Source organism: Mesoplodon mirus, assembly GCF_964341445.2.
Source record: "Mesoplodon mirus genome assembly, chromosome: 9".
Lineage (NCBI taxonomy): Eukaryota > Metazoa > Chordata > Mammalia > Artiodactyla > Ziphiidae > Mesoplodon > Mesoplodon mirus.
Window position 1 is genome coordinate 108,007,811 of NC_138985.1, and position 13,806 is coordinate 108,021,616.

At 43.9% G+C, this 13,806-nt stretch overlaps 1 protein-coding gene across 1 annotated transcript in view; it reads left to right on the top strand.

Annotated features, from left to right (window-relative positions):
* Positions 1–13,806, top strand: part of LOC309810056 (contactin-associated protein-like 2) — a gene marked incomplete at its 3' end in the record, with an annotated part of 168,400 nt that overhangs the window by 125,035 nt on the left and 29,559 nt on the right. Inside the window, exon 3 of the mRNA XM_082631773.1 lies at positions 7,981–8,220. Coding sequence (XP_082487899.1) covers positions 7,981–8,220 — 240 coding nt within the window. The remainder of the gene's footprint in view (positions 1–7,980; positions 8,221–13,806) is intronic.

Below are 13,806 nucleotides of genomic sequence, written 5' to 3' on the forward strand. Positions count from 1 at the left end.
TTGGTTTTGTTTTGCTATTTTAGATTAATGCTCTTGGCTTTTTGGGGGGTTTTGGGGTTTGTTTGTTTTTGTTTGTTTTTGTTTTTTGGTTTCTTTTGGTTATGATCACTTCCCATTTATTTATTCTGGGAACAATAAATTCTGGAACCCATTCAGGCTCCTGTTCATACAACTATGGCCAAATGGGAGACTTGTAGCCACCCTCCTCACCCCCATCAGCTGCTCAGATGCTCAGCAATAACCCTGAGAGTCGCAGCTTAGGACGGTTGCCAGCCCAGCAGGACCCTGGTCATGTTTTCAAGTCTACATCAGGTGACTACTCACCAATCTCATTTCGGTCTACTTTTCCAAGAATTATTTAAATCTTCAGCCCGGCAGTGATTTCAAACCCACTTCCTACTCATTTCGTTAGGTCCCATGTAACCCCCTGCTCTATGCCGGAGGCCCGAGGTCTATGTAGCAATGGATATTCAGCATTAACAGATGTGTCAGTTTAAGAGCCACATGACAGTATTTTCAAAGATGAGTGCAATTTCAGTGAGATGGACAGATTTCCAGGTAACAGTACTTCTGGAAATAAATATATAATGATCTATGGGATCTAAATCTGCTCCTTCCCCTTCCTCTTTCAAGGCCACAGTTCACAGCTCTTTACCAGGTGAGGCTGACAGACTCTGCCCCCAGTGAGCGTTGCTGTGCCTAAACTTCCAGAGCGCTCGGCCCTGCCCTCACAAGCAGGCTCTGCATGACAGATGTTTAATGTACAGTTTCCAGGGTAGTCAGCATGCACTCACCGGCCAGGTGTTATTGTAGACACTCCGTGGAACACAGGGACTGAATGAGCAACCTAGTCTCAGCTCTCAAGGAAACTGCAAATCTAGTAGAGGCACAAGTTCAGGTTTCTGGCCCTTATGGGGAGGGAAATGACCACACCTGGGCCAGGTAGTTAGGGCCGGGAGCAGGACCTAGGAGGAAGCCATTCGGAGCTCTTCTTTTGAAGGGCTGGGCACCCCTGTGTTCTAAAGTGATGGAGAAACACAGCTATTAGGGAGGAACATGGATTTCCATCTGAATGGAACAGAGGCCCCTAAGGCGGAAAACCAAGGGGTTCACAGACGGACCAAGTGCTTCCACAACAATATTCCCCAAAGGAGTAATCTGAGGCCCGATGATACAATTTTTGCCATTTTCAGTTACATATTTTCCATTTCTGGTTACCTCCTTTACTGTTATTTACTTAATACTTTTCTTTAAATGGACTCACTATTTTTACTTAAATAAATCTATGCTAAAAGCAGACTGTTTATGTTCAGAGGAAATTTTGTAATGCGACCATAAAATGAAATACCAGTGGCACTTGCTGTAACGCTAAGGCAGTGATAAAATATATATTCTATGAAAATAATGTGAAGTTCAGTACTGCTGCCTGCAGAAGAGTCCAGGTCTGTTCTTTGTTAAAAAGGGAGCATAGCAGGTATTGAGGTGGTGGAAGAGACAGTCCAGTCCCAACCCGAGACCCTTTCTTTGAAGGATTGAAAGAGAATTGAGAAGGAAATAACTTCGTCACCCTGAGATTGGATGTTATTTAATGTCCAGTCTGTGAATAACCTACAGCCGCCTCCAGTGCCACTGGAGGGTCATACTCCACCGGAGAGTTGAGGGCAGGAACAGAGGAGGGACGATGCTTCGGGCCAGTTGTGCCCATGGTCTCTGCTGAGCAAAGGTGAGGTCTGCCAGCCCATTCTGATCCCACAAATTCTAAGAGGCTGACTCCCCCAGCCCCTGGCACAGTGCGGGGCACGCAATAGAGCCTTATAAAAGGTCTGAGCTCAGGTCTCATTGACATTCTAAGATCTCTTGGCTCTGTTTCATAAATAGTAAGAAGTTAAGTTTATGGTGAAATTTCATATTTCATAATATCACATTCCCCCCAAGAAAGGAATATTGATAGAATATTCTAAGAAGTATCAAACATAAAAATCAGCTGATGAATAGATCCTATGGGATACACAAGAAGACTATATCGATGAGTTTGAGTAGTCTCAAAGGGAAATGAGAAATCTCTTTGTGAGTCAGCATCTGAATGTCTGCCCGGTCGCTGAAGAGGCTCCTGGGTGTCCACAAGGCCCTGGCACAATGGGGTCCTCCACTGGGCTGGCTTCATTCTCCCCGTGTTCCTTGCTCAAGTGCTCTTTTCTCTTTTCATTTCTCACCACACCCCTGCCTGTCACTGGGTATTCAGCAATCTAGTAAGAATGAGCCCGGAAAGCATGCTAAATGCATCGCCAGCGTAAATGGCTGCATCCACCATGAAAGTATCATCATGAGCATTTCATTTTAAGCTTTCACCCGGAATTGCATCAGTATGTTAAGTGGGCTATTTTCTATACCCCATATCACTATGAATATAAGACATTGAAGTACTAATGACACCTTGAGAATTTAAGTTCAGAAGTGACTGTACTGCATTTCTGAAATTTGCATGCTTTAGAGCAGGCTTTCCCCAGATGACACCTCAGCCAAGACATCTCCACGCAGAGAGTAGTTTCTTACAGTAAATGATATCTTAATATGTGGTTTCAGTATGAGATCAGTGCAATCAGCTTTACAGATTAACGTAATTTACTTTTAATGAGCTCAAATGCACTAAACTGATAGCTTTACCGTTATTTGTTCGATGTTCTTAAGAAGTATAGATTTTTATTGCACACAAGTGTTTACAGCACTTGCTGGTGCTTTAACTGATGCCGGCAAAGCTTTGACATCAGTTCACAGCATTTTTTAAAATCTTTATTATTGGCTCGGTCACTAATGAAACATGGTCTTAAAGCAGACTCTAATAGCCATTTAAATTTTTTAAAAACAAAACAGAACCTCACTGTGCCATTTTTATGAAGAGTCCCTGAATAGAAATGCCAAAAATCCAAATGAATATAAAAGCAACATAATATGGTCTGTTTTTCAGAGAGAAATTGAAAATACAAAACATTTGACTTCTCTGTTTTTTTATGAAACATAAATGTTCATTCAGTTATTAACTCCTCTAAGCCTCAGTTTTCCCATCTGTGAAGTGGGGATAATCTTTTTTAGCTCAGAGGGTTGTTAGGAAGCTGAAATACTGCATAAAGTGTACTAAACACAGTACCTCACACATGTACCAATTTTGGTTTATCGTGGAAGCTTTTAATATAATTATTATCACATGGTCTAGAGTTGGAACCGTCTGGCCCTGAAGAGACCGGAGTGTCTATTGCATTTGTGGTCCCCAGGGAATGGGTCTCAGCCAAGAGTCTTTAGGGGCACATCAACTGGATTTGGAACACTGTCCAGGTTTGGAACTATTGGTCTGCTGTCCTGGGCATCAGGACCCTTGTTTTTGTGACTTAGCTGCCTTTCAGGAAAGGAACAGCAGTTGAAACACTGAGGTAAAGAAGAGTGTGAGCTGAGTGAACAAGCTGCTAAGAGAAAGGAAAAGTGCAGCAGTTCAGCCCCCAGCACAGTCCTTGCAGCCCAGCCCCCAGCCTCTGCCCACTTGGCAGACATTTCCACCAACGCTCATGGCAACCCCCGCCATGGCGGGAGCCTCAGAGCCCCTGCTTCCCGCCGTTCCTCTGGTCCCTGGTCCTCATCAGAACCCCCTTCCTGGGGCTCCCCTCTGGCCATCTGCCTTGTGTCTGTAATCCCTCTTTGAGGGTCACTTCAGGGGGAAACACTCATGGGAGGGCAGCTCTTTAAGAAGGGGGGACCCCACGTTAAATTGGGAACCCTCAGATAACTACAGCTTTGAAACTGTTCGTTTTCTGTGGTGTGGTTGGAAAGCTGGCCCGACTTAAAGTTGAGAAAACTGTGTCAGGGACTGTATGAAATGCAGCCAGAGTCAGAAGTTGCCTACCCAAATCTCTAGCAGAGGAACCAAACTCAAAACGGATTCTCTATAGATTCTACAATGGCTGCGCAAAAGACAAGAGGATGACGAACAAGGCGCTTTATCCACAGCTTAACTCTGCCTCAGCCCTACAGCAAAGAGAAGAATCCCTCCCTGTCTTCACCCAGGGAGCTTGCAGGGCCCTGAGGGGTCAATGAGATCGCCTGCTCAGAGCAAATTGCCGTGCTCCTCTAGAATTATCTTTCCAATACGGCTCCCACAATCATCCCCTACAGCCTAACTATCTTTGAGTTTCCTACTGAAATATAGACATCTTAACATGGTGTTCAAGGCCCTTCCCAATCTGGCCTTGAGCTCTGACCCCATCTGACTCCCACAAAAACCTCATGACAAACTCAGCCTGGAGTTCTCTTTCCTTTCATCCTCAAAACCTAGTTCTACGAAAGACAACAAGCATTGGTGAGGGTGTGGAGAAATTGGTGGGAATGTGGAATGGTGTAGCCACTGTGGAAAACTGTATGGAAGTTTTTCAAAAAATTAAAAATAGAACTACCATGTGATCCAGCAATTCCACTTCTGGGTACGTACACCAAAGAATTGAAATCAAGATCTCAAAGAGGTATCTGCACTCCCATGTTCATTGCAGCATTATTTCCAATAGCCAAGACATGGAAACAATGTAAATGTCCATCGACAGGTGAATGGATAAAGAAAATACAGTATACACATACAATGGAATATTATTCAGCCTTAAAAAAGAAGGAAATTCTGCCATTTGCTACAACATGGATAAACTTGGAGGATATTATGCTCAGTGGAATAAACCAGACACAGAAGAATAAATACTACACGATCCCACTTACGTCAGGCACCTAAAGTCGTCAAACTCACAGAAGCCCAGAGTAGAATCATGGTTTCCAGGGGCTGGGGGGAGGGGCACTGGTGGGGCATTGGTGAAAAGGTACAAACTTTCCCTTATGCAAGAAGAATAAGTCCCAGAGTGTCTGTAGTTAACAATACACTGTATTTGTTATGTAAACATTTGTTAAGAGGGTAAATCTTATGTTAAGTGTTCTTACAAAAAAAAACAAAAACAAAAAAAAACCTAGTTGTAGTGTTACCCCTCCTGAAGTGCTTTCCAGAACCCCACACAAACCTACTTCCCTGGTTTACCATAGACTTTAATAATTTTAACCAGGGGACTTCCCTGGTGGTCCAGTGGGTAAGACTCCACGCTCCCAATGCAGGGGGCCCGGGTTCGATCCCTGGTTGGGGAACTAGATCTCGCATGCATGCCTCAACTAAGACCTGGCACAGCCAAAATTAACTGATTAATGAATTTTAAAAAAATAATAGTAAGTTTACCAAACATAAGTTTTGTTTCTTAGCTAGGAACATTGTAGGGGTTAGGAGGCCTGGGGTCAGTCTGCCTGGCCTCAACAGCTGACGGATCTTAAGCCTCATTTCCTCGCATGTTACAGAGCGATAATAATGCTCCCGCCTCCAAGGGTTGTTCTAGGAATTAAATATCCAGTTTGTCTAAGACAACTAGCACATTTTAAGGGTTCAACAAATACTATTGTTACTGGACAGCTTGTGTTCAGTCACGTTAGTTGGTTGTTTGTATGCTTGTTTCCTGGCGAGGCTGTGAGCTGCTCAGGGTAAATCCCTGTATTTGTCTACCTTCCTAATACTGCTGCAGCACCCAGTTCCTGCGATGAAGTGAATTGAATCGAACTGACCTGACCTGAAGTCCCACAAGATGGCAGTAGCCACCAGCCCCAGAAGGTTCCTTGTGGAGCCCTCCCCCAAAGCTAGACAGGCTAAAAAGGACTCTCCTTTTATGGGCAGCTGATGGAGCTGAGGTGTCGTCCCCAGTTTCCTGCCACCAAGTGGCTATTTGTTCTGGTGCCTCTACCACCAGTGAAGCCAGATAGGAATTCAGGACAGCAAGGAACTGAGGTCCTCCTCCCCGTGCTGGGATCAGAGTCATCCCGAGTCTCCTTGGTCTGAGGGTGTTTCGAGGGAAGGCAGATCACTGCAGGGAGGGGATGGAAACCAAATACTGGAAGTGTGTGCATGGAAGGCAAGTTGGTGAACGTACAAGGGGTTCTGATGTTAGACAAGGAGATGAAGAATGAATCATTGAGCAGCCTGCAGTCACTGAGGAAAAGGCAAGGGAGGAAAGAGGGGAACAAGCCAGCGCAGGTGTCAGTGGGACCAGAGCCTCTTCCTGGTGGTCATGGAAGCCTCAGGATACATCCTGGCGGCAGGGTTTCTGTACTTGGTGGCAGGGGCATCCTACCTCCGCATCCTAAATGGGATGTGCTTTAGCTCAAAGTCACAGGCTGAAATTTACTGCAGGAGAAAAATATGGAGAATCACCAATTAAAATTTCTTTATGTACTTGTCTAAGTAAGACCCTATTAGAATCCCCAGAATTACCATTCTTCATCATCCCCATTGTCATAGCTGTCTGTTAATCAAAATTCACGTGGGACTAGTACAGGTCAGTCATGACACATTTTTTTTAATGTGATGAATAATCAGTACATTCATTTCTTCTGCCCCCAAGGCCTAAAAGCTCCCTTCTCCACTGTCTATTCTTTAATTAATGGGGAGTACATTTTTATACAAGGCTATTTCACCTGTATTCATTCCCCAGGTGTAAAACGTTGTAAAATCCAACTTTTCAAAGAAGTAGCTAGCCCCCTGTTTTCCAAAGTCTTTGCTTTTCACAGTTCAAGTGGAAGGGTAAATGTCTCACAACCTGGTCCTTGTGTTTACAAGGTCATCATCATGTTAACCTAATCCCCCACCCAGAATACAAGTGCTGTGCTCTTCTCTGGAATGCCATTTGCCCGGCCCCTGAGTTTGTAGCCCTGCACCGTCATTGCCTGTAGCAGTAGTTCTCAGACCTTAGCGGTGTCAGGACCACCTGGAGGGTTTGCAACACACAGATTGCTGGGCCCCGCCCCATGCGTTTCTAACGCTTTCCCAGGTGACACTGCTGCTGCTGGTCCAGGAGCCACACTGGTGAGAGCCACGCATCAGGAGGGTCTAGGACTCCTTCAACAGTCGTTTGTTCTAGGTAGATTCTAAAACCCAGGGCTACGGTCAAGAAGACACTTGCTTTTGCTGATAATGGTATGACAATGTGTGCTTATAGTAATCGAAACAGTGCTTTGGAAATGCCTCCACCGGGCTCACCCCTGATCTGAATGTTAGATAGGAAGAAGATGCTGACTACACGTTTGGAGCAGGTGGTGATTCTTTTTTTTTTTTTTTTTTGCGGTACGCGGGCCTCTCACTGTTGTGGCCTCTCCCGTTGCGGAGCACAGGCTCCGGACGCGCAGGCTCCGCGGCCATGGCTCACGGGCCCAGCCGCTCCGCGGCACGTGGGATCTTCCCGGACCGGGGCACGAACCCGCGTCCCCTGCATCGGCAGGCGGACTCTCAACCACTGCGCCACCAGGGAAGCCCTAGGTGGTGATTCTTAAATGCATATGTATGTTTGTGATTGAGTTGGGAAAGCTTCCTGACTTCCAAAATGCCCATCCGACGCTAGCTGAGATTCTGGAAACCCCAGAATTCCCAGGGGATTGGATTCTAAAGAAAGGACATGCCCCATTATAGGCTATGGGAATGCTTTTCCTTTTCTTCTCTTTTCTTTTTTAAATAAAGAATTCTAGAGAAGAAAATGAGGCACAAAATGAAACCGTAATCTACCAGGAGGGCTGGGAGGGCTGTCCAGTATGTACGAGGGTCATTGAAGCATCAGAAAAGGGGAGAAAAGTCAGTCAGAACCAAGCGAGTGTTGTTAGTGTCGGCAGTATCTCACATATCTGGAAGGTGATTAGGAATGTGTGTCATTTTCCCAAGTGTAGTTCTCTAGCCACACAGAAGGCTCTTTTAAAGTGAAGCCTCCAGCCCTAAAGCCTTATCAGGTCATTACTTTTTCATCTGAAAGAGCACAATATCTTAAACTGAAACCTAAGAGGAAGATTTGAAGACAAACATTCAAAGGGGAGTTGTGTATTACAGCGGTGATACGGGGAGTGGGATACGACCTTTACTTTCTCTTTTTCTTTTAGAAACAGGGAACATTGACCAGGAGATTCACAAGTACAACACCCCGGGATTCACTGGGTGCCTCTCCAGAGTCCAGTTCAACCAGATCGCCCCTCTCAAGGCAGCCTTGAGGCAAACAAACGCCTCAGCTCGCGTGCACACCCAGGGCGAGCTGGTGGAGTCCAACTGCGGGGCCTCCCCGCTCACCCTCGCACCCATGTCGTCTGCCACCGACCCCTGGCACTTAGACCACCTGGATTCAGGTAAAGTCTAACGCAGTGTCTTGGCTGGGATGCTTTATTTCTTTACGCCTCAGTTTCCTCACCTGTAAAATGGAGTTAATAGCAGACCTTCGCTGGTGATGTAGTTGGAGGACTTAAGGGAACAAAGGAATGTGTGAGCACAGAGTTCTTAGCACGTCAAGGGCTCAAAAGGTACAACCGTATTCGTGCTCAGGGCCAGAAGTAAGTAAGTCGAAGGGAAGGAGTATAGGAATTATTGACTCTTGTGCACTTAAGTGAAATGATGAGATACCTTAACCAATGTCTGCAACGGGACTGTCGGACGATCTGATCAGATCACTTCCTCGCTTTTGCCTTTGTGACTCAGCTGCCTAGCAGCCCCACTGTCCAAGTTCTGATATCAAAAGATTACCTAAAGCCATACAGAGATTCATCTCCCGACACTGTATTTGTACATATAATCCCATAGCCTTCCAGGTTTTAGCGGTGCATTTAGGCTTAGAAAGCTCAGTGGATTTAGCTCCACTTCTGCAGGTGATAAGACTTGTCATTTGAAATCACAGCGCTAAAAGGATGCAGCTGTTGGCTGCGAAATTAACTGGATGCAGATTCAGTGTCCACAGGACCCCGTGTGGTGGGGAGCCTGTAAGTCCCCCTCCTCACTCTATCCAGACTGACATCAGGCTACTCGGGTAGCCTCTCCAAGCCTTTGCTTTTTCACCCACAAGGTATGAAGTGGGGCGTGATCTCTAAAACGCCTCCAAATCTACCATCCGATGGATCTCCAAAGCAATGTCTGACTTTGCTGATGCCAAAGACAGGAAGTGGACGAGGTGGGAGCCCTGGGTTCGATACCATCATTGCCTCTCCCCAGCAAGTGTCTTACTCTCATTCCTCAATTTCCCCACCTCTGAAATGGAGATAATAAGACCTAACTCAGAGAATTCCATGCAAGACGATGGATTTAAAACACTCAGCACAGTCACAGACGTGGAGCAAGCTGTACAAGAGTTTAGCTGCAGTAATACTAACAAAGTGGTTATTATTATATTCGACACAATTTGCTATGTTTGAATGTCCAGTAGTAAAGGCTCCCAAATCCTCCCCGACCCTAACTTCTAGTTAGTAACAATTCACCATGGAAACGTCGTGTGTTTGATTGCTTTACATATATTCCAGCCCTGAGCACAGTATTTATCAGCTTCCATGAAGCTCTCGTCGTCGTGAATTCTTGCCAGGATTTGCCTGCAAAATTTTGTGAAGCTTCGAAAAGAAGCCGAAATTGCCCCGTTGTCAGAACAGCCAATTTACAGACTAAACAGTCCTCTTCATTCCTCACACATGGGGTCCTATAACATGATGGGGTGATGATGGGTGCCCAGGGTACTGATAAAGAACTGCCTTTTGTGGAGTTGTGAGGATGACACAGCGGGCTGGTTTCTCCTCGTGAGATGGCTTGAGCAAAGGAAAGCAGTCCTAGTGCTGAAAGAAGAAACGTAGGAGTGACGTTAGGAGGCGAGAGAAAGCACTTACAGGGCTGCAGAGGAGCAGGGACTGCTCAGGTAGATTTGCTCCAGATGCCAGGGTGGATGGAGACAAAGCCGAATCTTTGAAATACGCAGGGTCCTTACTGTTAGAGGTTCTCACTGCTCGAGGCCATCAGCGTGTGTGGTCCAAGTCCGCTGCCAAGAAACCAGTTTCAAAAGCCTCTAGATGCTACTTTGGGCCAACAGAAGTTCATATTCATTCTGCCTTAATTAGCAAATTATTTGCTTGATGGTCTGTGAGATACAGGTGTATGGGCCAAAGTTTGAGTTCATTTATTTTTTAAAAATCATGCTTTATACATGACAATTTCATTCTTTTGACTGATGTAATAATGTATATAGGGAACATTCTGTTATTATTCAGTGTTCAAATCAAAAGTCTACAATCCAGGTATTACGGTAGGCCTGTACTATATAACATAGGTCCATTTACAGAAAATTTCCACTTGTACTTGGACAGCAAGTTCTTACCTGGTGTTGACCAGTTGCTGTATCAACCTCATCATCATAATTTATTCCATGATTGGAATTCCAAGTTAATTTCCATAATGGGTCAATGCTTATAAAGAAATGTGTATCTGTCTCACGAACTTTATTAAAAGAACAGAAAAGAGCTTATGAGCTATGACATAGAAGGCTTGTTTAGATAACATGATTTTTTTTAACATCTTTATTGGAGTATAATTGCTTTTCAATGGTGTGTTAATTTCTGCTTTATAACAAAGTGAATCAGTTATACATGTGTCCCCATATCTCTTCCCTCTTGCGTCTCCCTCCCTCCCACCCTCCCTATCCCACCCCTCTACGTGGTCACAAAGCACCGAGCTGATCTCCCTGGGATATGCGTCTGCTTCCCACTAGCTGTCTATTTTACATTTGGTAGTGTATATGTGTCCATGCCTCTCTCTCACTTTGTCCCAGCTTACCCTTCCCCCTCCCCGTGTCCTCAAGTCCATACTCTAGTAGGTCTGCATCTTTATTCCCGTGCTGCCCCTAGGTTCTTCATGACCATTTTTTTTTTTTAGATTCCGTATAAATGTGTTAGCCTATGGTATTTGTTTTTCTCTTTCTGACTTACTTCACTCTGTATGACAGTCTCTAGGTCCATCCACCTCACCACAAATAACTCAATTTTGTTTATTTTTACGGCTGAGTAATATTCCATTGTATATATGTGCCACATCTTCTTTATCCATTCATCTGTTGGTGGACACTTAGGTTGCTTCCATGTCCTGGCTATTGTAAATAGAGCTGCAATGAACATTGTGGTACATGACTCTTTTTGAATTATGGTTTTCTCAGGGTATATGCCCAGTAGTGGGATTCCTGGGTCGTATGGTAGTTCTATTTGTAGTTTTTTAAGGAACCTCCGTACTGTTCTCCATAGTGGCTGTATCAATTGACATTCCCACCAAGAGTACAAGAGGGTTCCCTTTTCTCCACACCCTCTTCAGCATTTATTGTTTGTAGATTTTTTGATGACGGCCATTCTGACTGGTATGAGATGATATCTCATTGTAGTTTTGATTTGCATTTCTCTAATGATTAATGATGTTGAGCATTCTTTCATGTGTTTGTTGGCAATCTGTATGTCTTCTTTGGAGAAATGTCTATTTAGGTCTTCTACCCATTTTGGGATTGGGTTGTTTTTTTGATATTGAGCTGCATGAGCTGCTTGTAAATTTCAGAGATTAATCCTTTGTCAGTTGCTTCATTGCAAATATTTTCTGCCATTCTGGGGGTTGTCTTTTGGTCTTGTTTATGGTTTCCTTTGCTGTGTAAAAGCTTTGAAGTTTCATTAGGTCCCATTTGTTTATTTTTGTTTTTATTTCCATTTCTCTAGGAGGTGGGTCAAAAAGGATCTTGCTGTGATTTATGTCATAGAGTGTTCTGCCTATGTTTTCCTCTAAGGGTTTCATAGTGTCTGGCCTTACATTTAGGTTTTTAATCCATTTTGAGTTTATTTTTGTGTATGGTGTTCGGGAGTGTTCTAATTTCATTCTTTTACATGTAGCTGTCCAGTTAGATAACATGGTTTTTTTTTTTTTTTTCTTTTAGGTGAATGGGAAAATGAGAGAGAATGGGGGTTGGGGGATGAACAGGGGACAAAGAAAGAAATAGACATAAGGGAAGGTTACTTAATATCAGCCTCCAGTGGCTTAGTGTCTAGGAGGAAAAACTTTTCCTCTAGGCGCTTAAGTTCAGGCAATGGGGGCCTGCAAATTAAACTCATAAAAGGCAGATAACAGGAGAAGAAGTTTATTTGTATGCATATGGAAGCTTACAAAAGAAGTAGCTCAATAGTGGTAAAAGTTAGAGGCTTATATACCTTTCTTAGTAAGGAAAAAGAACAGAGGATAAAAGGCCTCTGGGAAGAACAAATGGGTTTCTAAAAGAAAAAACAGGAGATAAGAAAGTTTGTGATTATGTTTGTTCATGCCTGTGTGAATGGTCTTTGTCTTTTTCAAGGCCTTAAAACTCCCCTGGAAAGGGTGATTTAGGGTAGGTTTGCTCTTGGCCTCCTTCCTGGGACCTAAAAGCCTCCTAGAGAAAAGGGGATTTATGGTCTCATTTCTCAGAAGTTTCTATGTTTAGTCAGATAAGGAAGTTCCAAAAAGATTTCTTTCTGCATCTGTTGAATCCCAAATGTCATCAGTTTAAAATAATCTTCATCCCAGCTCTGGGGGTCTTAGTGGGTCCCCACATCAGCAATTGCACCCTAGTTTCTGTGAGCCTAAGTTCATCATTCTGAATTTTGATTTGGGGGTTTTGCTTTTTTAGATAATCTTTCATGTATGACTGAGGATCCTCACTATCATATTCAGACAGAAAACAACAGAGCATACACAAAAATGCCATTTCTAGCTAGAAATCATGTTACTTGAGTCTGTATAGGTACCTGAGGGAAGAAAATAAAGGTGAGAGTTCATAGTCCTGGTTTGAACAGAGGACATTTGGAAGGAGATCTGTTTCATCTGGTGCCTTGGGAAGTGTGATCCTCGACCAGCAGTATGAGTATCACCTGCAAGCTGGTTAGAAATGCAAATCACAGGCCCCAGACCCACTGAATCAGCATCTGCATCTCAGCAAGATTCCCCTGTGACTTATCATGGGCCCATCAAGTCTGAAAGCACTCCTCTCAATCTCAGATGCACTTTCAAATTACCTAGGGAGCTTTTAAAAGCCCCTATATCCAGGCTGCACCCCTGAGCAATTAAGTCAGACACTCGGGTTGAGATGTCCAGAGATGTACAACCTCCCCAGGTGATTCTAATGTGTAGCCAAGATGGAGAATCACTCACTAAATAAGAGAGAAGCTTAGTAATGGCCCCTTTGGTAAACCCTTTGAAGTGAGGTTACTAAAAAGAAAAGAAAAGTAAATACCCAAAACCAGTTTATGAAAAACAGTGAAGCCTTTAGGTGGTGAAATCCCAAATTGAAAGGCTATAGCAGTAAGTTTGCCAAAGGTTGGGCTCCTCTGACCATTTCATAAGGAAGCTCAGGGAGATAGAGGAGTTTTCTCTGAACTTGAATAGAGCTAGTCTGCCTGGAAAAACAGACAAACAAACAAGAGATCCACAGAGCGTGGCCAGACTCGGGGTCTCCATGAAAATGCATCTTTATTGAAGTTGTTACACCCCAGGAAGGAGCTTCAATTTGAGGAAGATGTCAAATTATTAATCAGTTTTTTTAATCAGCTGCAAGCTTAATTTGGAAGGATATCAGGAAGGAAATGCTGCTTTAAAATGAAGTATGTGCATTTATTTTAAAATCAAGCGGGCCCCTTGCGGTGAAGATAGGAAGTCTGTGGCTTTAGTGTTAGCAGAAACTTAGCGATCAACCAAGGGCTACTTACTTCATACTCACACTGGAGTATTTGCTTTGCAGAGACCTGGAAGTTAGGATTCCAGACATCTACCCTGAGGTCTTGTGTTCTTTCTGCTCCCTTATATTTCTTTCTTATATCTTAGATGATATCAAATGATAAAGACAGAAAATGGATTCCAAGGTATGCTGGCTTCCTGTGATAAGATTCCTTTTCTGGAACACCACTGACTGA